At 42.0% G+C, this 27,961-nt stretch overlaps 1 protein-coding gene across 4 annotated transcripts; it reads right to left on the bottom strand.

Moving 5' to 3' along the window:
- Positions 1–791: 791 nt before the first annotated feature.
- LOC136318836 (organic anion transporter 7-like) lies at positions 792–27,620 on the bottom strand. 4 transcript variants are annotated; one of them, XM_066251798.1, is made up of 10 exons: positions 26,948–27,620; positions 26,090–26,193; positions 18,010–18,164; positions 17,739–17,901; positions 16,886–17,009; positions 9,233–9,348; positions 8,343–8,557; positions 3,269–3,377; positions 2,613–2,816; positions 792–1,791 (listed from the first exon to the last, which is right to left on the bottom strand). In XM_066251798.1, the coding sequence occupies exons 1-10, from the start codon at positions 27,347–27,349 to the stop codon at positions 1,731–1,733; spliced, it is 1,653 nt and encodes a 550-aa protein (XP_066107895.1). In that variant the 5' UTR covers positions 27,350–27,620; the 3' UTR covers positions 792–1,730. The 4 variants fall into 4 exon arrangements, with proteins under 4 accessions (XP_066107895.1, XP_066107898.1, XP_066107894.1 ...); XM_066251797.1 differs by having other exon boundaries at positions 793–1,791; positions 17,739–17,907; XM_066251800.1 differs by having other exon boundaries at positions 793–1,791; positions 8,343–8,481; positions 9,238–9,348; positions 17,739–17,907.
- Positions 27,621–27,961: the final 341 nt, after the last annotated feature.

Here is a 27,961-nt window from a genome sequence, read left to right as displayed (position 1 = left end):
TAGCGCCTGGGGCAGAGGCCAAGGAGCCATCCCCAGCGCCCGGGCCATCTTTGCTCCAATGGAGCCTTGGCTGCGGGAGGGGAAGAGAGAGACAGAGAGGAAGGAGGGGGGGGTGGAGAAGCAGATGGGCACTTCTCCTGTGTGCCCTGGCCGGGAATCAAACCCGGGTCCCCCGCACGCCAGGCTGACGCTCTACCACTGAGCCAACCGGCCAGGGCCTCCAATTAACTTTTTATTAAAGTAGAATATTAGGGGCTTCGGGTAGGAGATCATAGTCTAAGTCACTTATTTTTAACTATTTAGTGTTGCTATTTGTTGCATAACCCTTTATTTTGCCCAGTTGTTTATGATACAAAGTGACATATTAAATGTTACATCATCTATAGTCTGTTTCTGGATTTCCTCTGGTGTTTAAATATATCTGCTTTTACTATTTTTATATTGCAGCTATAACAAAATCTAGCATACACTGCTCTAAACACTAGCCACCCCCACCACTCTATGATCCTCTTTTTTGAATCATCTTGTTTATTATTAATATCTAGATAAATTTGTAACTCTTTGTCAAGTTCTTCCAAAAGTATGTGGTTTTTTCATTGCAATTAATGACTTTGTCAATTATTCTACCAATTGGAGCAGAATTAATGTGTTTTTTATTATTTTTTTTAGAAGTCAACTTTTTTAAATTTAATTAATTGTGTTTAAATAGATTCTAGGGTCACCCTGAATGCATCTCCCCTCCCCCCTATTCCCCTCAACATCTCCCTTGCCCCTCTCCCTACAGCACCCTCCCCCCCTTCCCTTCAGGTTTATCCCATCCTATCATCCCCTTTCCCTCTGTCCTCTTTTCCTCTGGTCCCTTTGATCCCTCCTCTGTCTCAATTTCGTTTCTCAGTTCACATTGTTCATTGGATTCCTCAAATGAGTGAGGTCATATGATATTTTTCTTTCTCTGCCTGGCTTATTTCACTCAACATAATAGTTTCCAGGTCCCTCCATATTGTTGCAAAAGGTAATATTTCCTTCTTTTTCATAGCCCCATAGTATCCCATTGTATATATGTATCACTGTTTTTTAATCCACTCGTCCACTGACAGACACTTGGGCTGTTTCCAGATCTTCGCTATTGTGAACAATGCTGCCATAAACATGGGGGTGTGTTTCTTTTTTTCAGTCGGTGATATGGTGTCCTTGGGATATATTCCTATAAGTGGGATGGCTGGGTCAAAGGGCAGTTCCATTTCTAATTTTTTGAGGAATCTCCATACTGTTTTCCACAGTGGCTACACCAGTCTGCATTCCCACCAGCAGTGCAGGAGGGTTCCCCTTTCTCCACATCCTCGCCAGCACTTATTGTGTTGTTTTGTTGATGAACGCCATTCTGACTGGTGTGAGATGGTATATCATTGTGGTTTTAATTTGCATTTCTCTACTGGTTGAATTAATGTTTTAAATGCTATTTATTCTATCTTTCCTGAAACATCAAGATCCTAGGGACCAACATTTATACACATATTTTATTATAGTTTCTTTAAAAGTATGATGACTTTCCCCAAATGTCTTATGATTAATCATAGGTATTTTATACATAATTATTCAGTACTGCAATTGTAAAAGGGATCCATTCTTTTTTTTTTGTTATAGCTTTTAATTTATTCATCTCCCAAAGTTTGCCAGTATTGAGGAACGACCTCATCTTCTCCCAACTTGCTTCTAGTTTCTGGAATTCCTTAAAACCGTGTCACTTTCATGAAGGTGTCTTCCTGTTTTGCTTTTCTTGAGCCTTTTCTCCTGGAACAAATACAAGGAAAATAAGAAACACACACAAAAATTAAAGACATGGGGGAAAAAGACATGTTTTGTATTCTTTAGAGCAAGATCAATCTTGACCCACCAGTTTTGATGAAAAACTGACCCCTACCCTGAGAATCTGAGTACGTTTTATGAAGAAAGAGGTCAAGTTTCCAGGGCAGGATCTGGGAAGGCAGCTTTAATAGTTTCCACTCTTACCTTTGGACACTGTGGCATTGGCCAAAAGGATTTGGAAAAGGCAAGGAATGTACACTAAATTTTACAAAAAATCCTTTCCAATTCTTGTCTGAAATACCAATATTCACCACTGTTTTTCCTTTTCTCTCAACACTTCCACTCCCAGTAATAGCCACATGGTCTGAATGTCAAAGGTCGCACCCCTTGCCCTGAGACATACTCTCACTTGTGGAAGGGGTGCTGGTCCTCTCCCTGACCTCCCTTCCGCGACCAGGGTGTCCACAGACCTCCAGGAACCAGCAGCCCCAGAGAGCTTCCTGCACGCACTGGGCCGACAGCTGTCAGAGTCTGAGGATGAGAAGCTGGTGTTTGGATCAGGGCATGTGTGTGAGACACCTTCCAGGGGTGTAGGCTGGGCGGAGCTGGTCTGTGTGACCTAGAAGTCTTGAGGGAGTCTGAGGTCACTGTAGGGAGGGCTGGACCCAAACCAAGGGCACTGACCACATGCAAACTGTCTAGGTCTAAACCTGCCTACAGGACAGTGGTCTCCTTTGTGTTTCGTCTTCCTCATCGCAGACTAGAGCACACAGTGCCCCTAAAGGACAGCCAGGGGGGTTACTCACTCCTTTTCCACATCCTGGATGGAGTCCAGCAGAGGCTGGTTCTTGGTTTCAGGCAGGAGGAATACAGCGAGGCCAGGGAGGAAGGAGGAGACTGCGTAGATGACCCAGGGCAGGTGGGGAGAGTACACCGCTAGGATCATCAGGAGGGGCGCCAGGGCTGCCCCGACATTACCGACTATTCCAATGATCCCTGAAGCTGTTACCCTTGGAAGGCAAACAACACAAAAGTCATCTGGCAAAAACCCACACGTGTAATTTGTCATAATTATTTTGCTCTGATTATGTGAAACAGCACAGCCATGTTTAGATACATGAAGGTCAACAATATACTGTTACATTTCAAATATGCTCTGATTTGCTTGCATTGTTTTTCCAGTACACAGTGCAGTGCATTCAGACACTTTCATTATTTAAAAAATACTCTCACCCATAGCTTCTACCCTTTCATGTTTCAGAAGAACACATGAGATGAGACATTAAAGGACTCAACCCATGGCTGGCGAAAGTCAGCTTTAAATAAACTTGGCCGTAAACTGTCATTGTTATCATTCCTTGTTTAGATAACTAAACAGTCTCCGCTGACTTATGGCTGTAAAGGGTAATTACCAGGGAAAGGTCTGTGTCGAGCCTGGCGGAGCTCACGCGAGACCGCGTACCTGAGGATGGTGGGGATCAGTTCGTTTGCGTGGGCGAGAGAGCACATGAGAGCCGCGGAGGTCAGTCCTACTCCCAGCGTTGACAAGGCCACTCGCAGGGTCTGCATTTCTGGAGAGGAAGACAGCGGAGACAGGAAATCTGAGCTGGTGGAATCACTATCCCCCAAATCATTAGTGAGAAAAGATGCTGTGGAAGATGTTTGCACGCGTTGGATGTGTCGTAGAAGAAGCGCATGGAGGCAGCAGACACTGGAGGCGGAGCCTGTGCTGTGACTAAAGCCTGAGAAATATGACATCGATGCGTAACCACTTCAGTGGAGACTAAACAACTGAGCTACTGTCTCCTCTCCCTACATATCAGAAATGTGCCCAAGATGAACAGGACAACAGGAGACCAGCAAGAGTTTGCTTTAATTTATTCTGTCCAGAGTCTCCTCAGCCTTCCGTGTGTCATGTACGACTGTCATTTGTCGTATTACTGAGGGATGCAACTCATCAATGTCCCTGAAGAGTTTAAAACCGATATTGGCCGCCCCGGATGGGCAGAGCATCGCCCCCTGGTGGGCAGAGCGTCGCCCCCTGGTGGGCGTGCCGGGTGGATCCCGGTCGGGCGCATGCGGGAGTCTGTCTGACTGTCTCTCCCCGTTTCCAGCTTCAGAAAAATACAAAAATAAATAAATAAATAGAACTGATATTGGCGTGGAACACCAGTAGTACTGGGATAGAGATTAATCAAAGAATGGGACTCATGTTGATGGATAAGCTGGAAAGTAGATTGATCTAGAATAATATTTGAAAATGCAAGAATAAGGAACTGTATTAGGGAAAAGAAATGTTAGACTTTTCTACCCAATTAAAAAAAATAATCTTGTGAAAGCATCACAACACTAGAGTGGGCTCTGTTGTAAGGCAGCAAACTTGCATTATTGTTGACATTCAACATGAGAGCCTGCCAATCTCGGACCCTGTAAAATATAAATTCATCGCTACAGAGGAGTTAGCGAAGCATGGTGGCCAGATGGGTCCCTCTCTCCATTACATCTGGTTATTCGATTTAGTAAAATTGAGTCTCAGAGAGACTTGAACTACTTAACACCTTGTTCCTGTTGTACACTTCTCTGCTGGAAGAAAATAGACCTTTCTGTCCTGGAAGTCAAGAAGACCTCCAGGATTGCAGTTGTGGTGACAAGACACACAAGTGAGTACACGGAGATCAGGGAGTGAATTGGAACGGAAGCTGCAGTAATGAGAAGGAGCACAGAGGAAGGGAGAGAACTGTGTCATCACGTGAGACACAACTGTATATAAAGGACACAGTGCTGTCATTTACAATTGCAAGTGTGACTGGCTAAAGGGCAAGTGATCATTTGCTCTCTTAGAGAAATGGCCAGGAATAAATGACACCATAGCACAGGGGTCGGGAACCTTTTTGGCTGAGAGAGCCATGAACGCCACATATTTTAAAATGTAATTCCGTAAGAGCCATACAATATGTTTAACACTAAATATAAGAAAATGTATGCATTTTATGTAAGACCAACACTTTTAAAGTAAATAAGTCTCTGAATTCTTTTTAATAACGCTGTTATGCTGTTGCTAACCAATGATGAATAAAGTACTTCTTACCATTAATACGACTTCTGGTGCTGCATGGTTTTGTTGATGGTTTTGTAATCTGGTTGATACATGGTGAGGTTAAGCTTCATGCAGGCGTTGAGACTTCCATCCGTTAAACATGATTGTAGATTGGTCTTAACATTCTTTAGATGTGATAAAGACTGCTCACATGCATACGTAGAGCCAAACATTGTCAGTACAGCAATACTCACACGCTGCAGTGTGTGGTATGTGACAGGAAGCTCATTCCAAGTTTTGACAATCAGCTGGTCCACGGGTTGAAGTTTTTTCATTTCTCCCCACTTGTGTTTGCTCACCAACTCTGCTTGCTGTCGTGTAAGTCTTTCTTTCCAAATCTTCATTCAGTAACTTGAACTTATTCACCTACATGTCTGAGGCCTTCAAGTCAGCAGCTTGTAGCTCAAAATCTCTGACGGAGACACCGGGGATGTAACTTAGGTCGGCGCCATCCACTGCACACTCGTGTGGATGGGTGATGAACTTAAAAAGACGAGTGCGCTCACGAAATTCTCCAAAGCGCGCTTTGAATGACTGCAGGAGATTAGATGTGAAGCCCGCTAGCTGCTGGAGATCAAGATATTGAGCAGGGTCACTTGCTGTGCATGCATCTTTAAGCTCTCCCAGTTTTTCAAAGTGTAGTAAATGACCTGTTTCAATGTTGGGGATGAAGAGTTCCAGCTTGTTTTCAAATGCAAACACTGCTTATTGGAGGGATAAGACTGTATTTCCAACACCTTGCATTTTCACATTGAGCTGGTTCAGATGTTCAGTCATGTCCACGAGATAGTAGAACTTCAGGAGCCACTCAGTGTTAGCTAACTCAGGATGCTCGACGTTTTTCATTTCAAGAAAAGTCCAGATTTCACTCAGACAAGCCGCGAAGTGGCTGAGCACCTTCCCTCTTGACAACCAAAGCACATTGCTGTGCAGAAGCAGACCAGGATAATTATTCCCAACTTTACCCTGCAGTGTTTTAAACTGGTGATCATTTAAAGCTCAGGCAACAATAAAGTTGACCACCCAAATGACCAGCAACATCACCTCACCAAGCTGCTCGTCACACATCTGAGCACAAAGCGCCTCCTGATGTAGGATGCAGTGAAAACTTAGGATGGGTCTCTTTTCATGTTCATGAAGGAGCGCTACAAATCCTCTGTTTTTCCCCACCATGCACAGAGCACCATCAGTACACACCGAAATAAGTTTATCCATTGGTAGATTTTTTTTCTTTAGCAAACTCAGTGAAAGACTTGAATAAATCCTCCCCTCTTATTGTCTCTTTCATAGGCAAAACAGCAAGACTTTCCTCACGTAGTGTGTCACCAACAGCATACCTTGCAATCACGCTGAACTGGGATAAATGGCTTACGTCTGTTGACTCATCAAGGTGAGAGAAAAGAATGGTGCTGCATTTATGTCCTTCACTTGTGTTGCCTCAATTTGATTTGCCATCATGATAATATGATCATGAAGAGTTCTTGCCGACAGAGGCATGTCTTTTATTCATTTGATTATCTTGTCTTTATCCGAAAAGTCGTCAAAAAGTTCATTGGCAACATCAAGCATGAATGTTTTGGCATACTCCCCATCTGTGAATGGCTTTCTGTTTCTCACAATTGCTAAAGCACCAGCAAAGCTAGCCGAATTCCAGTCATCTTATTGGGTCCAAACGCGGAGTTGCTGCTGACTAGCTTGCACTCTGCACAGTAGCTCTTGACATGCTTTCTTCCTGCTGTCCTCCGCTGGATATTTCGATGTAAATGTAGTATAGCGTGTGTCGAAGTGCCACTTTATATTTGACCATTTCATCAATGCAATTTTATCATTGCATATTAGACACACTGCAGAACCTGCTCTCTCCACAAAGGCTAATTCCTCTGTCCATTCCTGCTGAAAAGTACGATACTCCTCATCTTTTTTTCTTTTAGCCATCTTCTTCTTCAAAAAGGTTTCTGCAATTAGCTAGCTGACTACTTGATTTAAAGGAGAGAAGTTTACTTCCTGACCTCACAACGATCTGTTTACCTTACGCATTATCCAATAAAAGTTTGGTGTTCTCCTGGAGGACAGCTGTGATTGGCTCCAGCCACCCACAACCATGAACATGAGCAGTAGGAAATGAATGGATTGTAATACATGAGAATGTTTTATATCTTTAACATTTTTTTATTACAGATTTATCTGCGAGCCAGATGCGGCCATCAAAAGAGCCACATCTGGCTCATGAGCCATAGGTTCCCGACCCCTGACTTAGCAGGTACTTTGAGATATGGTAAACACAACCTTCTATGTGAACTGATTTTTACTCACCTGTGACTCTTTCCTCACCACTAAATGGCAGTCTGTCCTAAATCCTCAGCTTGGTTTTAGGAGATCATTAGAACCATATTCTCCCTTTCCATCTGACCTTGGGTACGTGTGAGTACATTCCCTAAGGAAAAGGGGGAAGACATTTCCTGTGTGTGTGAGTGTGTGTGTGTGTGACAGAGACAGAAAGAGAGACAGAGAGAGGGACAGACAGGAAGCGAGAGAAATGAGAAGCATCAGTTCTTTGTTGTGGCATCTTAGTTGTTAATTGATTACTTTCTCATGTCCCTTGACTGGGGGCTACAGTAGAGTGAGTGACCCCTTGCTCAAGCCAGCAACCTCAGGCTCAAGTCAGTGACCATGGGGTCATGTCTATGATCCCAAGCTCAAGCCAGTAACTTCACACTCAAGCCAGCGACCTCAGGGTTTTGAACCTGGGTCCTCTGCATCCCAGTTCGATGCTCTTTCCACTGTGCATCGCCTGCTCAGGCTTTCTTTCCTTTTCTAAAAGAATTTATAGGCCCTGGCCGGTTGGCTCAGCGGTAGAGCGTCGGCCTGGCGTGCAGGGGACCCGGGTTCGATTTCCAGCCGGGGCACATAGGAGAAGCGCCCATTTGCTTCTCCACCCCCCCCCTCCTTCCTCTCTGTCTCTCTCTTCCCCTCCCGCAGCAGAGGCTCCATTGGAGCAAAGATGGCCCGGGCGCTGGGGATGGCTCCTTGGCCTCTGCCCCAGGCGCTAGAGTGGCTCTGGTCGCAGCAGAGCGACACCCCGGAGGGGCAGAGCATCGCCCCCTAGTGGGCAGAGCGTCGCCCCCGGTGGGTGTGCTGGGTGGATCCCGGTCAGGCGCATGCGGGAGTCTGTCTGACTGTCTCCCTGTTTCCAGCTTCAGAAAAATACAAAAAAAAAAAAAGAATTTATTGATTGACTTTAGAGAGACAGAGAAAGGAAGTGAGAGAGAGAGGGAGAGAAAGAGAAGCATTCATCTGTTGTTCCAGTTAGCTGTGCGTTCATTAGTTGCTTCCCGTGTGTGCCCTGACTGGGGATTGAACCCACAACCTTGGGTTTTGGGATTAAGCTAACTGACCAGGGCTTGATATGGCCTTTCTTCAACCGGTTCTCCATTCTCACCTTGAGGCACCATTGTGATGGCCAGAATGGAGCTCCCCAGCAGGAACAGGAAAAGCACCTGGCTTGCTCGCCGGCCCAGGTGATTCAGAGCCAACAGCGCAACATAATTGGCTGGGAGGGCGACTGCACCGAAGAGAACCTGGAACAGGAAAACATTGGTCCCCAAGTGCTGCAGGTGCAGGGTCATGCCATAAAAGGGGATGAAGTTTGCAAATCTGTGGTGAACAAAAGAAGAATGAGAAAGGCGTAAGGTTTAGAGCCGATGTCACGCCAAAGATGGTAATAAATATTGTCAGCCAAGCAGCCAATGGGTGGGGGTAGCAAATAAAGGGCTGGTCAGTTTTGTAGAATCCGTCTCTGCATGGTAATGATTTTAAAACTGTCATAAAATATTATATGATGATGGAAGTCATAATTGTAAATAAGTTTTTCTGGAGGTGGGGAATGTTGCTCTTGAGGACACACGATGGGGCCTTCTAGGGTTTTAGAGCTTTTTCTATAACCCGATCTGGGTGATGGTTCCATATTTACTTGTATAAATATTCATAGAGCTATACTGTTTGTGCACTTTACAGTTTGTAGTTTTACCTCAAATGAAATAGAAACAAATGTGAAGAAACATAAAGTCGAAATCGGTACCATGATTGGGGCTCTCAGCCTCAGTTTCCACGAGGTGCCTGGTCAGGAGACATGATAACACTCGTCATCATGCAGTGAGTTCCATGTCAGTCTTTGCACGACCCTTCGACTATCTCTAAACATAGCAATTATCTTTACGGCTTCCTCATGTTTCACCTCCACTCTGTGCCTAGAGCACGTTATATCCTTCGCAGTAAACAGAATCACATCTCCACCATTTCACCCTTCCTCCTGCATGCTGTGAAGCCTACCTCACAAAGGACAGGAGAAAGATCCTTTTTCGCATGTTGGGCGTGCGGAACAAATCAGACACAGGAGGTTTGGTCTGTGCGGCCTCCAGCTCCTCCTGCATGGCAGATCTCAAAACCTTCAACAACAACAACAACAAACTTCAGTTGTCACAACATGGTATGCATCGTAAGGTCCCCAACAGAGGAGGACAAGATAGGTCACTTCCTTGTCTGTCTACTGGAAAATACAGCCATGGAAGGTGCATTGACAGATGTAAAAGTGGCAAGAAAGGTGAATTAGGGAGTCAAAGAAGCGTCAAGGAAATTCTGTAGCAACAAACACATATTAAGCATGAAATTCTTTTTAGACAATTAATTTTAACAGGGTGACATTGTTCAATTAGAGTACATAGATTCAGAGAGAACATCTCCAGATCATTTTGACATTTGATTATGTTGTATACCCATCACCCAAAGTCAAACTGCCCTCCGTCATTAAGCATGGAATTTGAGAAGGCTGCCCAACATCAGAAAGGGTGTGTATGTTATATGTTCAGATCAGGAAGATCAAATGCAGTTACTTGGATTGCCGTCCAAAGCTCCATTTATGTCAGATGGGCAGGAAAGACCTGGGAACCAAGCTTGGATCTCCTACCTGCACCAGGTCCACTGCCCACAGACCCAGGAAGCAGGCCCACTGATGAACCCTACCAACTGGCCTTCCTGGAATTTCCAGCCTTGGTGACTGGTGGAGGGCTTTCCCTGCCAGAGCCAGACTGTAAGGACCAGAAGAGGTGACTGCTTCTTCAAATGCAGACACCAGTACAAGCCTACAGGATCACAAAGAATCAAGGAACATGATAAACCACCAAGAGAACAAAATAAAGCACTAATAACCAGTTTTTAAGAAAAAGTGGAAACCTAAAACCTACCTACAAATATTTCAAAACAATCTCAAAGAAGTTCATTGAGCTACAAAAGAACACAGAAAGACAACCAGATTAAATTAGGAAAACAGTAAAAAATATAAGGAATTCATCAAACAAATGGAAACCATAAAAGAGAAAAACAGAAATTCTTGAGTGGAAGCATACAATGAATGAACTGAAAAACTTTAATAAAGAATTTCATCGGAAGACTTGATCGAGCAAAAGAAAAGGACATAGGAATTCAAAGACAGGTCATTTGAAATTGCACAGTCAGGAACAAATGGGAAAAAGAATGAAAAAGAGTGAAGAAATCTTAAGGAAATTAGGAACCATAAAAAATTATTATACACATTATCGGAGCCCCATAAGGAGAAAAGAGAAAAAAGGCCAGAAAGCTCATTTAAATAAAAAATGGGTAAAAACTCTCCAAATCTTGGAAAGTAATGGACATTCAGATTCATGAAGTTAAAAAGATTCCAAAGCCTGACCAGGCGGTGGCGCAGTGGATAGAGCATCGGGCTGGGATGCGGAAGTACCCAGGTTCGAGACTCCGAGGTCGCGCGCGGGCTCATCTGGCTTGAGCAAAGAGCTCGCCAGCTTGGACCCAAGGTCGCTGGCTCCAGCAAGGGGTTGCTCAGTCTGCTGAAGGCCCACGGTCAAGGCACATGTGAGAAAGCAATCAATGAACAACTAAGAAGTCGCAACGCGCAACGAGAAACTGATGATTGATGCTTCTCATCTCTCTCTGTTCCTGTCTGTCTGTCCCTGTCTATCTCTGCCTCTGTAAAAAAAAAAAAAAAAAAAAAAAGATTCCAAATGGGCTGACCCTAATGAGGTCTACACTAAGACATAATATAATTAAATTATCCAAAGTCAAAGGTAAAAAGATAATTTTGAAAGCAGAAAAAAAAAAGTGACTCATCAAATTCAAGGAAACTCCCATAAGACCAGTGGATTTCTCAGCAGAAGTCTCGCAGGAAAGAAGAGAGTGGAATGATATATTCAGAGTACTGAAAGAAAACCTGCCAATCAAAAGAAATATATTCATCAAAAACACCCTTTAAAAAGTAAGAAGATAAAGACTTTCTCAGACAAAACATGGGCTTTACCACTACACCTGCCTTTCAGGAAGTGATGGAGGCAATCACAACGGAAGACAGCAATAGAAGAGAAAAAAATACAAAATAGAAAACAATAATTTGTCAATAGTAAGTACTTAACTTTCAATAATTACTTTAACTGTAAATGGATTAAACTCATCTATCAAAAGTCATAGAGTGGTTGAATGAATAAAAAGATCCAACTATATGCTACCTACAAGAGATTCACTTTAGATTTAAGGACACAGTAGACTTTAAGTGAAGGAGTGGAAAAAGACATTCCATGCAAATGCTAACATACCTTAAATTCTATATGTGAAAAGCCCACAGCTAACATTATCCTTAATGGTAAGGTGACCAATCGTCCTCCTTTAGGGAGGACAGTCCTTCTTTTGTAAGTTCTGTCCTCCCTCAAAAAGTATCCTCCTACATGTCCTCATTTTTGATATTAGAAGACTAATCTGTAAATGTCCATATTCAATGGATGCAGAGTCGATCCATTGCGTGTGATGTGTTGTATTTGTATCTAAATGAGTACTTTTTTCTTGTAATTATTATTAAAAATTAATAGGCATGTAAGCTTAATTACAATATAAAATATTACAAATGTTTTATTATGCATTTATCATATTATAGTGTATTATTGTTGCAATGAATAAACTGTTTCTTTTATTTACGATATTGTTTTCTTCAATTTATTTTTGTCCTCATTTTCATTGTAAAAAAGTTGGCACCAACTAAATGGGAAATGATATTTTCAAACAACAGCTCAAATAAGGGCTTAATATCCAAAATATACAAAGAACTCATAAAACTCAACAACAAACAAACAAACAATCCAATAAAAAAATGGGAAGAGGATATGAATAGACACTTCTCCCAGGAAGAAATACAAATGGCCAACAGATATATGAAAAGATGCTCATCTTCTTTAGCTATTAGAGAAATGCAAATCAAAACGGCAATGAGATACCACCTCACACCTGTTCGATTAGCTGTTATTAGCAAGTCAGGTAATAGCAAATGTTGGAGAGGCTGTGGAGAAAAAGGAACCCTCATCCACTGTTGGTGGGAATGTAAAGTAGTACAACCATTATGGAAGAAAGTATGGTGGTTCCTCAAAAAACTGAAAATAGAACTACCTTATGACCCAGCAATTCCTCTACTGGGTATATATCCCCAAAACTCAGAAACATTGATACGTAAAGACACATGCAGCCCCATGTTTATTGCAGCATTGTTCACAGTGGCCAGGACATGGAAACAACCAAAAAGCCCATCAATAGATGACTGGATAAAGAAGATGTGGCACATATACACTATGGAATACTACTCAGCCATAAGAAATGATGACATCGGAACATTTACAGCAAAATGGTAGGATCTTGATAACATGATACGAAGCGAAATAAGTAAATCAGAAAAAAACAGGAACTGTATTATTCCATACGTAGGTGGGACATAATAGTGAAACTAAGAGACATTGATAAGAGTGTGGTGGTTACGGGGGGGAGGGGGGAATGGGAGAGGGAAAGGGGGAGGGGGAGGGGCACAGAGAGAACAAGATAGAGGGTGACGGAGGACAATCTGACTTTGGGTGGTGGGTATGCAACATAATTGAACGACAAGATAACCTGGACTTGTTATCTTTGAATATATGTATCCTGATTTATTGATGTCACCCCATTAAAAAAATAAAATTATAGACTACCAAAAAAACTAAAAAAAAAAAAAAAAAGTTGGCACCTTATTAATGGTGAAAAACTAAAAGCTTTGACTCTAACATCTGGAACTAGATAAGGATGCCACTTCAGTTCAACATAAGGCTGGAAGTCCTAGCTAGAGCAATTAGGTAAGAAAAAGAAATAAAGGCATCCAAATCAGGAAGAAGTAAAATTATCACTGTTGGCGGACAATATGATCTGATATGTAGAAAATTTTAAAGATACCTCCAAAAATTGTTGTAACTAATAAATGAATCTAACAAAGTTGCAGGATACAAAATCAACATATAAAAATCTGGTGTTGGCCCTGGCTAGTTGGCTCAGTGGTAGAGTGTCAGCCCAGAGCATGGATGTCCTAGGTCAGTAGTCGGCAAACCGCAGCTCGCAAGCCACATGCAACCTAATAGCATGCGACGTTTTTAGCAAAGGTAGTTTAGGAGTACCCTAATTAAGTTAATAACAATGTACCTACCTATATAGTTTAAGTTTAAGAAATTTGGCTCCCAAAAGAAATTTCAATCGTTGTACCGTTGATATTTGGCTCTGTTGACTAATGAGTTTGCCAATCACTGTCCTAGGTTCAATTCCCAGTCAGGGCATATAGAAGTGTTCATCTGCTGCTCCAACCCTCCCCCTCTTCCTCTCTATCTCCCGCAGCCATGGCTCAGCCGGTTCAAGCGCATTGGCCCCAGCTGCTGAGAATGGCTCTGTGGAGCCTCTGCCTCAAGCACTAAAAATAGCATGACCCCAAATGGGCAGAACATCGGCCCCAGACAAGTGTTGTTGGGTGGATCCCAGTCAAAGCACATGCAAGAGTCTGTCTCTCTATCTCCCTTCCTCCCACTTGGAAAAATGGGGGGGGGGAATCTGTTTCATTTTTATATAAGGTCTACCAGAAAGTTCTGTCCGTTTTTGGAAAAAAACAAAATACAAATTTTTTTTACCGTCAATAAACTTTATTAAATAATATAATTGCCATTATTATTAATGATTTCTTGCTAGCATGAGGGCAATTTGTATATCCCAGTTTTGAAAAATGTTTTATCTTTTGATGTGAAAAATTGAACCAGTACTTGTTTGATATCTTCTTCATTTTTGAATTTTTTGCCCTTCAAAAAATTTTGTAAGGACAAAAACAAGTGATAATCAGAGGGTGCTAAGTCCAGGGAATATGGTGGATGCGATAGACATGCTTGTGTAGCATTTCTTCCTTGTTGAAATTCGTAAATGAACTTTATCAGTAGCCATGGGTACACTATGGCTTCACACATAAGACTAACGTGAATCAACTTTGTTTTAGTTAATTTGCTACGTCAGTATGTATACATTAAGTAATAAAAATAGAGAGGTACACATGTGCCAAATAAACATGTGCTTATGTGTCGAAACTTGTGATAGAAATGGACAGAACTTTCCGGTAGACCTTATATATTGCAACAAAGTATCTGAAAATGAAGTTAATAAAATAATATCATTTATAATAACATCAAAAATAATAATTTGCCCAAAAATAAACTTAACCAAGAAGGTGAAAAACTTGTATACTATAAACTATGAACACTGAAGAAATTAAAGCAAACACAAAAAAATGGGAAGACATCCCATGTTCATGAATTCAAGGCCAATATTGTTAAAGTGTTCATACATTCCAAAACAATCTACAGATTCAATACAATCCTTATTAAAATCCCAGTGACATTTTATACAGATATAGAAGAAGAAGAAAAAAACAATCCTAAAGTTCATATGGAAACACAGAAGACCTCTAACAGTCAAAAAAAATTTTGAGCATAAAAATGTTGGAGGTATCATATGTTCTGATTTCAAATATATTACAAAGCTACAGTACAGTACTGTCATAAAAACAAACATATAGAGCCCAGCAATAAACCCATGTATATCCAGTCAATTTATCTATGACCTTGGTACCAAGAATTTACAATGGAGACAGAATAGTGTCATCAATAAATGGTGTTGGGAAAACAGGGTATTCACAGGCAAAGAAATGAAATTGGGAACTTAACTTACCCTGTACACAAAAATCAATTCAAAATGGGTTAAAGACTAAAATGTAGGACCTGAGACTTTTAAATTCCTAAGGAAAACTTCGTGATATTGGTCTTGGCAATAATTTCTTGGATGACATCAAAAGCACAGGCAACAAGGAAAAATAGACAAGCGAGAAATGTCAAACTAAAAAACTTCCGCACAATCAGGAAACAACAAAATGAAAAAGTAGCTACAAAATGGGATAAAGTATTTACAAACCATATGTATGATAAAGGGTTAATATTCAAAATATGTAGGGAACTCCTACAACTCAAGAGCAAAAAAGTCAAATAATTCAATTTTTTTATTTTATTTATTTTTATTTTTTTTGTATTTTTCTGAAGCTGGAAACGGGGAGAGACAGACAGACTCCCGCATGCGCCTGACCGGGATCCACCCAGCACGCCCACCAGGGGGTGATGCTCTGCCCACCAGGGGCGTCGCTCTGTTACGACCAGAGCCACTCTAGCGCCTGGGGTAGTGGCCAAGGAGCCATCCCCAGCGCCCGGGCCATCCTTGCTCCAATGGAGCCTCGGTTGCGGGAGGGGAAAAGAGAGACAGAGAGGAAGGAGAGGGGGAGGGGTGGAGAAGCAGATGGGCGCCTCTCCTGTGTGCCCTGGCCGGGGATCGAACCCAGGACTTCTGCACGCCAGGCCGATGCTCTACCACTGAGCCCACCGGCCAGGGCCAAATAATTCAATTTTAAAAATGGGCATATGAACTGAGTAGACATATCTCCAAAGGCAACCTGCAGATGACTACAGGTACATGAAAAAGTACTCGTTATCAGTGATTGCTAGGGAAACACAAATCAAAACCACAATGAGTTATCAAGTCACACCTGTTAAGATGGCTGTTATTTTTTTTAAAAAGGTAAATGTTGCTGAGAATGTGAATGAAAGGCTACTCTGTATACTGTTGGTGGGAATGTGAAATGGTATAGCCACTACGGAGACAGTATGGAGGTTCCTCAAAAAATCAAAATTAGAACCATCATATGGTTGCATAATTTCTCTTCTGGGTATATTCTGTATTATAAACAGGATCTTGAAGGAATATTTGTACACACTCATTAATTTTAGAACTATTCACAAAAGCCAAACTATGGAAACAACCTAAATGGCCATCAATGGGTATAGAAATGTGGTATATTGTGCAATAGGATATTATTCATTCACAAAAAAAGGAAATCCTGCCATTTGCTACAACATAGATAAATGTTGAAGACATTTTGCTAAGTGAAATCTATAGTTGTTTTTTTTTATGAGAGGCAGGGAGGCAGACAGACAGACTCCTGCATGTGTCCAAACTAGGATCCACCTGGCAAGCCCCCTACGGGGTGATGCTCTGCCCATCTGGAGCCACTGTTCTGTTACTCAGGCAACCAAGCTATTTTAGTGCCTGAGGCAAGACCATGGTGCCATCCTCAGCACCTGGGGCCAACTTGCTCGAACCATTAGAGCCATGGCTGTGGGAGGAGAAGACAGAGAAAGAGAGAGAGAGAAGGGGGAGCGGGGTGGAGAAACAATTGGTCATTTTTCCTGTGTGCCCTGACTGGGAATGGAACCCAGAACTTCCACACACTGAGCCAATGCTCTACAACTGAGCAGACTGGCCAGGGTGAAATCTGTACAGTCTTTACAATTATAAATACTAAGTGATATCTGCCTCTGTTGAGTAAAAGATCTGTGTCCAAGTCTTTCAGCAACAGCATGGTCTCTCTCAATGTTAAGTCAAACAATGTTGAGAACCAAGTAAGTTAGGTAAGATGACCAGTATTCCCACCCTTCATTCATTTTACAGACACCATCTGGTGTATATGTCAGGTCACGTCTTCCCCGAATCCCGTAACCAACTCTCTTTTCTGTTCACCTCCATGGTTAGGGTGTCTCCAACATTCTTCCTTCCATTCATGTGTGCAGCTTTCCTAAGTTCCTTTAAGCCCTCCTCAGGTTTGTTGGCAATAATCAGCCACCGAGCAGACTCTGCCAGCCACCTGAGTGAAGAAGACAGAGGTGCCACCAAGTCTCATTTGCCCATTTTTCACATATCCTTTGTGCTGAAATGCCTTGCCCCTCCCCTCTAATCCCTACCTCCTGTTTTGTCATTCCAGGAAATAGGCACTTATGTTCCCCTGCACCACAACTAGGAAACTGAGAGGCTGACCTCTCCGTGAAAGTACCTCACAGCTGGGAATGTAGAGTAGGGGTCCTATTGACCCCCCTTGTATTCAAGGGAATATTACCAGATCTAGCAAATAAAAAGTGTGCCAAGTTAAATTTAAATTCAGTTCAACTGTAAATATGAGTAATTCTTAGGTGTAACTATGTCCCATGCAATATTTTGGACATACACTAAAAAGTTTTTGTTATTTATTTAAAATTTTACTTTAATTAGACACCCTGCATTTTACTGGGTTAGTGAATAGAAATATGGACCTCTCAGATAAATAGAAATTTTACATAAACAATGAGTAATTTTTAGGTTAAATATTTGGGATGTTATACCCAAAAAAAATGTTGTTTATCTGAAATTCAAAGTTAACCGAGTGTCCTTGCTATTAGCTGGCAACTCTGCCTGTTCTGCTTCTTGAATTGTACATAAGGCACAGATTAGTAAAGCACGTGCTCAAGTGTTGACTAAGGACCTAACAGAATTCTGTGTCCTTATTCCGTGGGCCTGCATCCCAGGATTCTTAAGACAAAGGAAGAAAGACAGCTTATACCTTGAGGAAAGAAACAAGACAAATAATGGTATAGAATACACCAGCTGGAGGACCTGCCAGTCTCGGATGGCAAAAGCCACTCCTCCCAGAATCATCTGTCCCACACAAGCACCGCAGATCGTCACGGTCATCCCCATGGCTTGGAATCGGGGCACTGTCCATTCTATAACTGAAAGAAAACACAAACAGGATTTTGACTTCAAACAAAGTTGGAATTTCAAAGTCAAAATTAGGGCTTGGAAGATGTCAAAGAGCCAAAGTTTCTACTTACTAAGCACGGAACTGTTCGTCAGGATGGCCATGGTGGATAAGCCGGCCAGGAAGCGCAGCGCGCAGTAAACCGGAAGGGAGGGAGCGAAGGCTGCACAGGTCTCAGCCACCGCGAGCAGGAGCAAACACCACCTGAGAATCAACCTTCTCCCAAACCTGGGAAACGGAAGCAGGTTAGATACCGGGATGATAACCACTTGTTGTAAAAATGATTAAAAAGAAGGCATAGTTTGAAATTAGGCAATGCTTTTCTCTATAATTAAAAATTTTTTTTTTAATTTATTGATATGAGAGACAGACAGACAGGAAGGGACAAGGAGGAGAGAGAGTGAGAAGCACTCTCATTCTCACTCTGTCGTTTGCTTCACTTTAGTTCACTGACTGCTTCTTCTCATAGGTGTCTTCACCTGGGGCTCAAGCTGAGCTAGTGACCCCTTGCTCAAGGCAGTGACCTTGGGTTTCAGTTACCTGCAGTCAGCCACAGTTCAAAAATATTAGATGAATAGCCACAGCAATCTTGAGGAAGCACAAAGTTGGAGGGATCAAAATACCTGACACCTAACTATATTATAAGGCCGTAGTAATCAAAACAGCTGGGAAACTGGACAGTTACGTGCAAAAAAATGAAACTAGACTACCAACTTACAGCATACACAAGAATAAACTCAAAATGGATAAAAGACTTTAAGTCATAAATCCATAAAAATCCTAGAGGAAAACATAGGCAGTAAAATCTCAGACATCTCATGTAACAATATTTTGCCAATATACCCCGTCAGGCAAGGGAAATAAAGGAAAAAATAAATGGGACTATATAAAACTAAAATGCTTTTGCACAACAAAAGACACCATCAACAAAATGGAAAGGGAACCCACTGAATGGAAGAACATATTTGCCAATAATACATCTGATAAGAGGTTAATTTTCAAAATATAATATATATATATATAAACTTATACCACTCAATACCAGAAAAACAATCCAATTAAAAAATGGACAAAGGACTTGAATAGACACTTCTCCAAAGGGACAGACAGATAGCCAGGAGACATATAAAAAAAGATGCTCAATGTCACTAATCATCAGAGAGATGCAAATTATATGTTTTATGTTTTTGTTTTTGCAAAGCCATCTACCCAAAGTCAAACCATCTTCTGTCACCAAACTTTTGGCCCCCTATGGCCACGGTTCATAAGCTTAGTACCTGTTTTCTTCTATGTAATTTACTGTTTCAGATCTTATATTTAGGTCTTTGATCCATTTGCATTAATTTTTGTGCATAGGAACAAACTGTAGTCAAGTTTCATTTTTTGCATGTGGCTTTCCAACTTTCCCTGCACCATTTATTGAAGAGGCTTTTTTTCTCCATTGTGTGTTTTTGGATCCTTCGTCAAAAATTACACTTGGGAACAAATTTTTTTTTCATTTTCTGTTGCATGAGGTTTTAGAACTGTTTCTATATATTTCTGCATCGCTGATTCCAAATATGAAATCCATTTTGTAGTGCATGCTCTAGTTTTTATGCAATTTTAATTTATTTTTGTTATAGTTAATGGCATGCATTGGTTTTTAAATTGGAGTTCAAGGGCAACGATTCTCGGATTGAACATAACCACAAGGCAATTAATGTTTTACAAACATCACTTTTACATAATTGTAGTTGTTGGGGGTTTTTTTTAGATATTTTTTTTCCCATTGGTCTTTTATTTTTTTTATTTTTTATTTTTTTTACAGAGTCAGAAAGACGGACAGACAGGAACGGAGAGAGATGAGAAGCATCAATCATTAGTTTTTCATTGCGCATTGCAACACCTTAGTTGTTCATTGATTGCTTTCTCATATTTGCCTTGACCGCGGGCCTTCAGCAGACCAAGTAACCCCTTGCTGGAGCTAGCGACCTTGAGTCCAAGCTGATGAGTCTTGCTCAAACCAGATGAGCCGCACTCAAGCTGGTGACCTCAGGGTCTCGAACCTGGGTCCTTCCACATCCCAGTCCGATGCTTTATCCACTGCGCCACCGCCTGGTCAGGCTTGTAGTTGTTTTTAAATGTAAAAAATTATTATCTGATAAAAACACCCTCTTATTTTGTTTTAAGATTAAATTATGGCTTCTTCGAGTAGGCGTAAATGTAAGAATAGTCCTGACACCTTCTGTTATATATGTGGCTGTTACACACTTCAGCGTCAAAGGCACAATATTTCATCATGTGTGACACGTGCATATATTGCCTATTTTCAAGTTCCCCTTGGCGATCAAGACAAGAATTGGGCTCCTCATATTGTGTGTCATAATTGTGCGGAAATGCTTTGTGACTGGACAAAAGGAAAGCACAAAGGAATGCCTTTTGGTATTCCTGTGGTTTGGCGTGAACCTAAGGACCACAGCAATGACTGTTATTTCTGTCTGATTCATACAAAGAGCATCGGCAAAAAAAAAACGGCATATGATCACATATCCTAATATTCCTTCAGCAATACAACCTATCCCACACTCTGAGACACTCCCAGTTCCAATTTTCAATGGTTTTCTTTCTTCTAAGGACGAAGAAAGTGAACATGGTGATCAAGTGTATTTTGATAAGATGCATGAGGAAATGACTGTAGAATCTGAAGGGTCTTCTTTTTATGCCAAGCAGTCATTAACCCCTCAGCAGTTTAGCCACCCCGAATTGAATGACTTAGTAAGAGATTTGGGCCTATCAAAGAAAGCAGCTGAGTTATTAGCCTCCAGGCTTCAAGAAAAGAATGTACCTCACCAGTCAGCTAAAGTATCCCATTTCAGGAAGCGTGAACAAAGTTTTGTGGACTTTTTTCCCTGAAGACACTTTATTTACTGGCATGATATCAGTAGTCTTCTCAGCCAGCTAGATGTTACCACTTACAGTCCAACAGAATGGCGGCTATTTCTTGACAACTCTAAATGGAGTCTGAAATGTGTTCTCCTACAAAATGGTAATGTTTATGCAGCGATTCCAATTGGTTATTCAACTCATCTGCGAGAAGATTATAATGACATAAAAATTGTCCTCAACTGGCCCTGGCCGGCTGGCTCAGCGGTAGAGCATCGGCCTGGCGTGTGGGGTACCCAGGTTCGATTCCCGGCCAGGGCACATAGGAGAAGTGCCCATTTGCTTCTCCACCCCCCCCTCCTTCCTCTCTGTCTCTCTCTTCCCCTCCCGCAGCCAAGGCTCCATTGGAGCAAAGATGGTCCGGGAGCTAGGGATGGCTCCTTGGCCTCTACCCCAGGTGCTAGAGTGGCTCTGGTCGCGGCAGAGCTCTGCCACCCACCCACCCCCCTGGTGGGCAGAGCGTCACCCCTGGTGGGTGTGCCGGGTGGATCCCGGCGGGCGCATGCGGGAGTCTGTCTGACTGTCTCTCCCCGTTTCCAGCTTCAGAAAAATACAAAAAAAAAAAATTGTCCTCAACTTTCTGAAGTATGAGGAGCATAACTGGATCATTTGTGTGGATCTTAAAATGGTAAATTTCCTGCTAGGACAACAGAGAGGTTTCATAAAGTATCCTTGCTTTCTTTCTGTGTTTGTGGGACACCAAGTTCGGGAGAAACACTGGACACAGAAGGAGTGGCTGAAACGTGAAGTTCTGAAAGTAGGAATGCAAATTGTGAATGAACCTGTAGTTAATTGAGACAGGATCATTTTTCCTCCACTTCACATCAAACTTGGCTTTAATGAAGCAGTTTTTTCAGTTTTTTGAATAGAGAAAGTGAAAGCTTTCAACATATTATTTCTGCTTTTCCTGCCTTGTCTTTCGAGAAGATAAAAGCAGGTGTATTCAATGGACCTCAGATTCGAACCGTCATACGTGATGAAGAATTTGCCAGGAAGATGAATAAGGAGGAGAAAGCAGCATGGCAGTCTTTTGTGGCAGTTACAAAGAACTCCCTTGGCAACAAAAAAGCAGAAAACTATGAACTTCTGGTTCAAAGGATGCTGTTGGCTTTCCACTACATTGGATGTAACATGAGCATTAAGATTCACTTCCTGAACAGTCACGTTGATTAGTTCCCGAAAATCTTGGAGCTGTTAGTGATGAGCAGACTACTGGTGAGCATCAAACAAGATTGTCCTCAACAAGTACACAAACGCAAGAGCTACAAATGCAAATTTTTGCCTGAATAGAATTTAAATAAGTTTTGCACAGATTTTATGATTAAAATAAGTGTTTTAATATGTTCTATTTTGAAATTGTAGACAAATTCTGATGCAATCATCTTTTAGTGTATTAGTGTATTTACTGCATTATATAAATTATTATATTTTCACAAAGATGATGCCCGAGAAGACATTCTACTTCATGATGTTAAACTAAATGTTGAAAATTTTACAATAAGATGAAAACCTAAAATCTTGAATTGCAAAAAAACTGTAGCTTACAGAGAAAAACTAATGTCAGATTTGAGATCAGCACACTCAAATTAGGTAAGAGCAGTGTTTTTGTGGATGCAACAAAAATTTTGTTCCCCAGTGAATTATTTGCCCATTATTCTGGGCTCTCTATTCTGTTCCATTGCTCTGTGTGTCTGTTTTTCTTCCAATGCCATGCTGTTTTGATTATCGTGGCTCTGTAGTATAATTTGAAGTCAGGTAGTGTGATACCTCTGGCTTTGTACTTTTTTTATCAGGATTGCTTTGGCTATTCAGGGTCTTTTGTGGTGCATACAAATCTGATAATTTTTTGTTCTATTTCTTTAAAAAATGGCAACCTCGAGGTCAGGAAACTGGGTCCTCCGCATCCCAGTCCTATGCTCTATCCACTGCACCACCGCCTGGTCAGGCGCCACTGATTTCTTAATATTAATTTTGTATCCTGTTACATTACTGAATTCATTTATCAGTTTTGGTTGTTTTCTGGTGGAGTCTATAGAGCATCATGTCACCTGCAAATAATGACAGTTTTACTTCTTTTCCAATTTGGATGCCTTTTATTTCTTCTTCTTGTCTGATTGTTGTGACTAGGACTCCCAGTAATTTGTTGAATAAAAGTGGTGAAACAGACATCTCTATCTTGTTCTTGATCTTAAGGGAAATGCTTTTAGTTTTTGCCCATTGAGTATGATGTTGACTGTGTTTGTCACATATGGCCTTTATTATGTTGATTTATGTTCCCTCTAATTCTACTTTGCTGGAGAATTTTTATCATAAATAGGGGCTAGATTTTATCAAATGCTTTCTCTGCATGTGTTGATGTGATCATATGATTTTTATCTTCCATTCTTTATTTTGTTTACATGGCGTATCATGTCTTTGCAGATACTGTACCAACCTTGCATCCACAGAACAAATCTCACTTGATTATGGTCTTTAATCTTTTAATGTGCTGCTGGATTTGGTTTGCTAGTATTTTGTTGAGAATTTTTGCATCTATGTTCATCTGGAATAATAGCCTATAATTTTCTTTCTTAGTGTCATTATCTGGTTTTGGAATTAGGATAATGCTGGCATCTTATAATAAGCTTAGGAGTCTTCCCTCCTCTTGAAAATTTTGGGCTAGTTTGAGAAGGATAGGTGTTTTTCCTTCTTTGAATGTTTGGTAAAATTCATTGACGAAGGCTCTGGTCCGGGACTTTTGTTTGCTGGGAGTTTTTTGAATAATGCTTCAATTCCATTAGTTGTAATCGGTCTGATCAGATTTTCTGATCCTTCCTAATTCAGTTTTAGAAAACTATATGTTTCTAGGAATTTGTCCATTTAGTCCAGATTGTCCAATTTGTTGGCATAAAGTTGTTCATAATATTTTCCTACGATCCTTTGTATTTCTGTGGTGTTGCTTGTTATTTCTCCTCTTTCATTTCTGATTTTAGTTATTTGGGTCCTCCTCTTTTTTTCTGGTTAAAGGTTTGTCAATCTTGTTTATCTTTTCAAAGAACCAGATCATGGTTTCATTGATCTTTTGTATTGTTTTTTAGTCTCTATTTCACTTATTTCCTTTCTTCTATTTATTTTGGGCTTTGTTTGTTGTTCTTTTTTCAAAGATTTTATATATTAACTTTTAGAGAGATGAGAGCAAGAAAGAGAAAAGAGGGAGAAGTGGGAAGCATCAACTCATAGTAGTGGCTGTTCCTTCACGTAGGTGCCTTGAACCAGGCACGCCCAGGGTTTCGAACTGGCGACCTCAGCATTGCAGATCGACGCTCCATCCACTGCACTACCACAAGTCAGGTGCCATGTTATTTTTTTATAGCTATGTTCATCTCTCTCTTTTTTTCTTTCTTCTTCTTAAAGGAGACCCTTTAACATTTCTTACAATACTGGTTTGGTGGTCATAACTCTTTTAGGTATTTGTTTGTTTGTTAAGCTCTTTACTTCTCCTTCTATTTTAAATAATAGCCTTGCTGGATAGACTAGTCTTGGTTGTAGGTCCTTACTTTTCATTACTTTGAACATTTTGTGCCAATCCCTTCTGGCCTGAAGTGTTTCCGTTGAGAAACCGGCTGAGAGGACAGCCTTAGAGGAGCTCTGCAGGTAACTGTCTTTCCACTGCTGCTCTTAAGAGTCTCTCTTTATCCTTAACCTTTGCCATTTTAATTACACTGTGTGTTAGTGTGGGCCCCTTTGGTGACTCTGAACACTTCCGCTACATTTACTGCCATACATTCAGAGTTCATAGTTTTTGTTTGTTTGTTTGTTTTGTTTTGTTTTTATTTTTCTGAAGCTGGAAACGGGGAGGCAGTCAGACAGACTCCCGCATGTGCCCGACTGGGATCCACCCGGCACGCCCACTAGGGGGCGATGCTCTGCCCATCTTGGGGCGTTGCTCTGCCGCAATCAGAGCCATTCTAGCGCCTGAGGCAGAGGCCACAGAGCCATCCTCAGCGCCCGGGCAAACTTTGCTCCAGTGGAGCCTTGGCTGTGGGAGGGGAAGAGAGAGACAGAGAGGAAGGAGAGGGGGAGGGGTGGAGAAGCAGATGGGTGCTTCTCCTGTGTGCCCTGGCCGGGAGTCGAACCTGGGACTCCTGCACGCCAGGCCAACGCTCTACCACTGAGCCAACCGGCCAGGGCCAGAGTTCATAGTTTTTAGCTGAAACAGATGACATTATGTGTTATATGGTTAAGGGCACCTTGGTTCTCCATCCTCTTCTGAGGAGACCTGCTTGGGTGGTGGCAGTGGGCTGGCACTCTAACTCAGAAGTACTACTGTTAGGCACAGGGCACTGCAACTTCTAACGCCCCAATGGTGACAGCAGTTGTCATTAGATTAATTACCTTACATGAATTGAAAAATTTATCTTTAAAAGCTGTTTTGTGGAGTTTTGGGGTTTTTTTATTTTTTCAAAAAAAAAAAAAAGAAGAAGGAAATCAAAGTTACTAGAATACATCTTCTTTATCCGCCACCAAGACAAATTGCTATGTACACCAAAAATTTACTAGGACTGTCTACTCATCACACTTGGGGAACAAGGATATCATATCCGTGCTCTGGAAATGTACAAGCACTCAGCTCCCAGGGTCCAGGAGGGTCTGCCTGTGGTCTGCAGCGCGTGTCACATATCTGTGTCCTCACCTGTGGTCTGCAGCGCGTGTCACATATCTGTGTCCTCACCTGTGGTCTGCAGCGCGTGTCACATATCTGTGTCCTCACCTGTGGTCTGCAGCGCGTGTCACATATCTGTGTCCTCACCTGTGGTCTGCAGCGCGTGTCACATATCTGTGTCCTCACCTGTGGTCTGCAGCGCGTGTCACATATCTGTGTCCTCGCCTGGCCGACTCTGCTGCTGTGCTACGTCTTTCTCCGTCCCCACAGCCAGCTCTCTCTCACCTTTCCAAACCCCCGCTGTGGCATCTCCTCTCTACAGCCCGTCCTGCACTACAGCCGCGTCCCTCAGAGGCGTTGTTTCAGTGCCCTGCGCACAGTGCTCACAGCAGACACAACGGCACTCATCGTGTTGGCTGGAATTCTCCATCTGTGCGCCTAGATCCCGGAGGGGCCCGAAAGCCCCAGGACAGTGCCGTTTGCAGTAAATGTGTACATGGTAACACATAATAGATGTTCAGGGAAGAATGATTCATGAGTTCATGGAAACACCCCAGAGTAAAGAGACCTGTGATCCGGAGTCACTCACCTATCTGATAAATGGCCATAGATGATACCTCCCACCAGCATTCCAGCCATGAATGAGAACTTTGCCATTGATTTCAGTGACTGAGATTCACATACCAGGTCCCACTGGAAGGGAAGGAAAGCATCACAGCAGCTTATAACCCTTCCGTGGAAATCTGATTGCAGCAGCTTAAATGACACTCTTTATAGATAGATGATAGATAGGTGATTGATAAATAGATAGATAGATGTAGATAGATAGAGATGACACAGATATAGATGATATAGATATAGATATCAGGACCCTTCTTCCTCTCCAGCTTCTATTTTTTGCATTAGCGGACCTTTATTCTTCGGGTCTCAGCTTAAACAAAACTTCCTCTAGGAAGCCTCCTCTGCATCTGCTGGCTATATTAATGCCTTGTATTATTTCAGACTTAGTGGTTCTCAGTCTTGCCTACAGAACGCAGTCATCTGAGCAGCTTTAAGATGTACTGATGCCCGAATTTGGCTGCGATTTTCTCATACGGCTGCTCTGGGGCACTGTGTTTGGAGGGTTTCACCAACTTCCCGGATATTTTTCCTTTCCAAGCATGGTTGAGCGTGACTGACCTTGCAAAACATTTAAAACATAGTACATAAATTAATTGCTTCATCTTTAGTCTTCCTAAAAATAAAAGCTATATAGTAGCAAGGTCATGTCTATTTTTTAGTTCATTAGACTCATGAAATCTGTAGGTGCCTGGCATTGAATAGAAGGAATGACTATTTGCTGAGGAAACAAAGAATGAGCGCCTACATGGTTGATGAAGGTTTATTACTCGTGTTATCCCTGAACTCCCAGCCCGCCTACTCACAAGAAGTAAACGGGGTCCCTTACCTTAGTCACGATGGTGGAAGAGAAGGCGCTTTGGTCATATACCCAGCCATCCTCACAGGGCTCTGTGTCTGGCTCGCTTGTGTTGGACAGGGTCCCACTCCAGGGAAGGAGCTGCCACTGGGGATGGAGGAAGCGGCGACACTTCTCTGGCCTCAGGTCTGAGTCCAGTGGGATGGAGATTCTCAGGAGGGCGTCCTGTCTGCGGATCCCAGTGCTGTTAGCAGAGACGGTGTCATTGTCAAGGATCTGGACCCAGCAGCGGTGGCCAGGGACAGCGGCGGTGAAGTTCTCCAGTAGAATATGGGGGTACACCACAAGGCAGGAGACGCAGAGGAGAGCCAGCTGAAGGATCTGGAATCTGCCCAAGCTTCCCACTTCATCCAGGAGTTTATAAAAGGCCATTGAGGACGAACAGGTGAGCCCCAAGGGGAGCCAAAGTGACTGTCGAGGAGTTCAGAGAAAAAAGGTTTCCTTCCGCGAGGTCACAGGAAGTATGTGTTGATCCTGACCACACTGTCTCCTTAATGGGCCTGTCTCACCTCCGCAGCGGGGCCATGGGAACCGTTTCTCCAGGGTCGTTTGAGGATCAGGTAGGTAGCCGTTTTCTTGAAAGTTAAAGAGAAATATTTAGCTGAGATATGACCAGCAGTTGGCAATAAAAACTGTTTAAAGGTCTACTTGATGAAAATGGATTTCATCAGCAGTGTCCCAAAGTAGCACTGGACTCTGACCCCCACATCTGTAAATCAGTAAAACAAACCGATACATGATTTGTAGGCCTTTCTACTGGCCATTGATGAGTCTCAAAAGAGAGATGTTTTTTATTTTTCTGTGAAAAATATTGAAAGTAAGTACTTTGCTTGAATTTTGATTGAAAGTTAATGAAAAAAATCCTGAGTTAAGTTCAAGCTTAAGTTAATGATTTCACATCTTTTTTTTTTTCTCAAATGTATGCATTAAGTGCTGTAAATTTCCCTCAAACACTGATAACAGCATTTAATAAATTTTCATAAG

Source organism: Saccopteryx bilineata, chromosome 1 (assembly GCF_036850765.1).
Source record: "Saccopteryx bilineata isolate mSacBil1 chromosome 1, mSacBil1_pri_phased_curated, whole genome shotgun sequence".
Taxonomy (NCBI): Eukaryota; Metazoa; Chordata; class Mammalia; order Chiroptera; family Emballonuridae; genus Saccopteryx; species Saccopteryx bilineata.
Note: the sequence above shows the minus strand (reverse complement) of the source record. Positions and strands in the feature narration are given on the sequence as shown.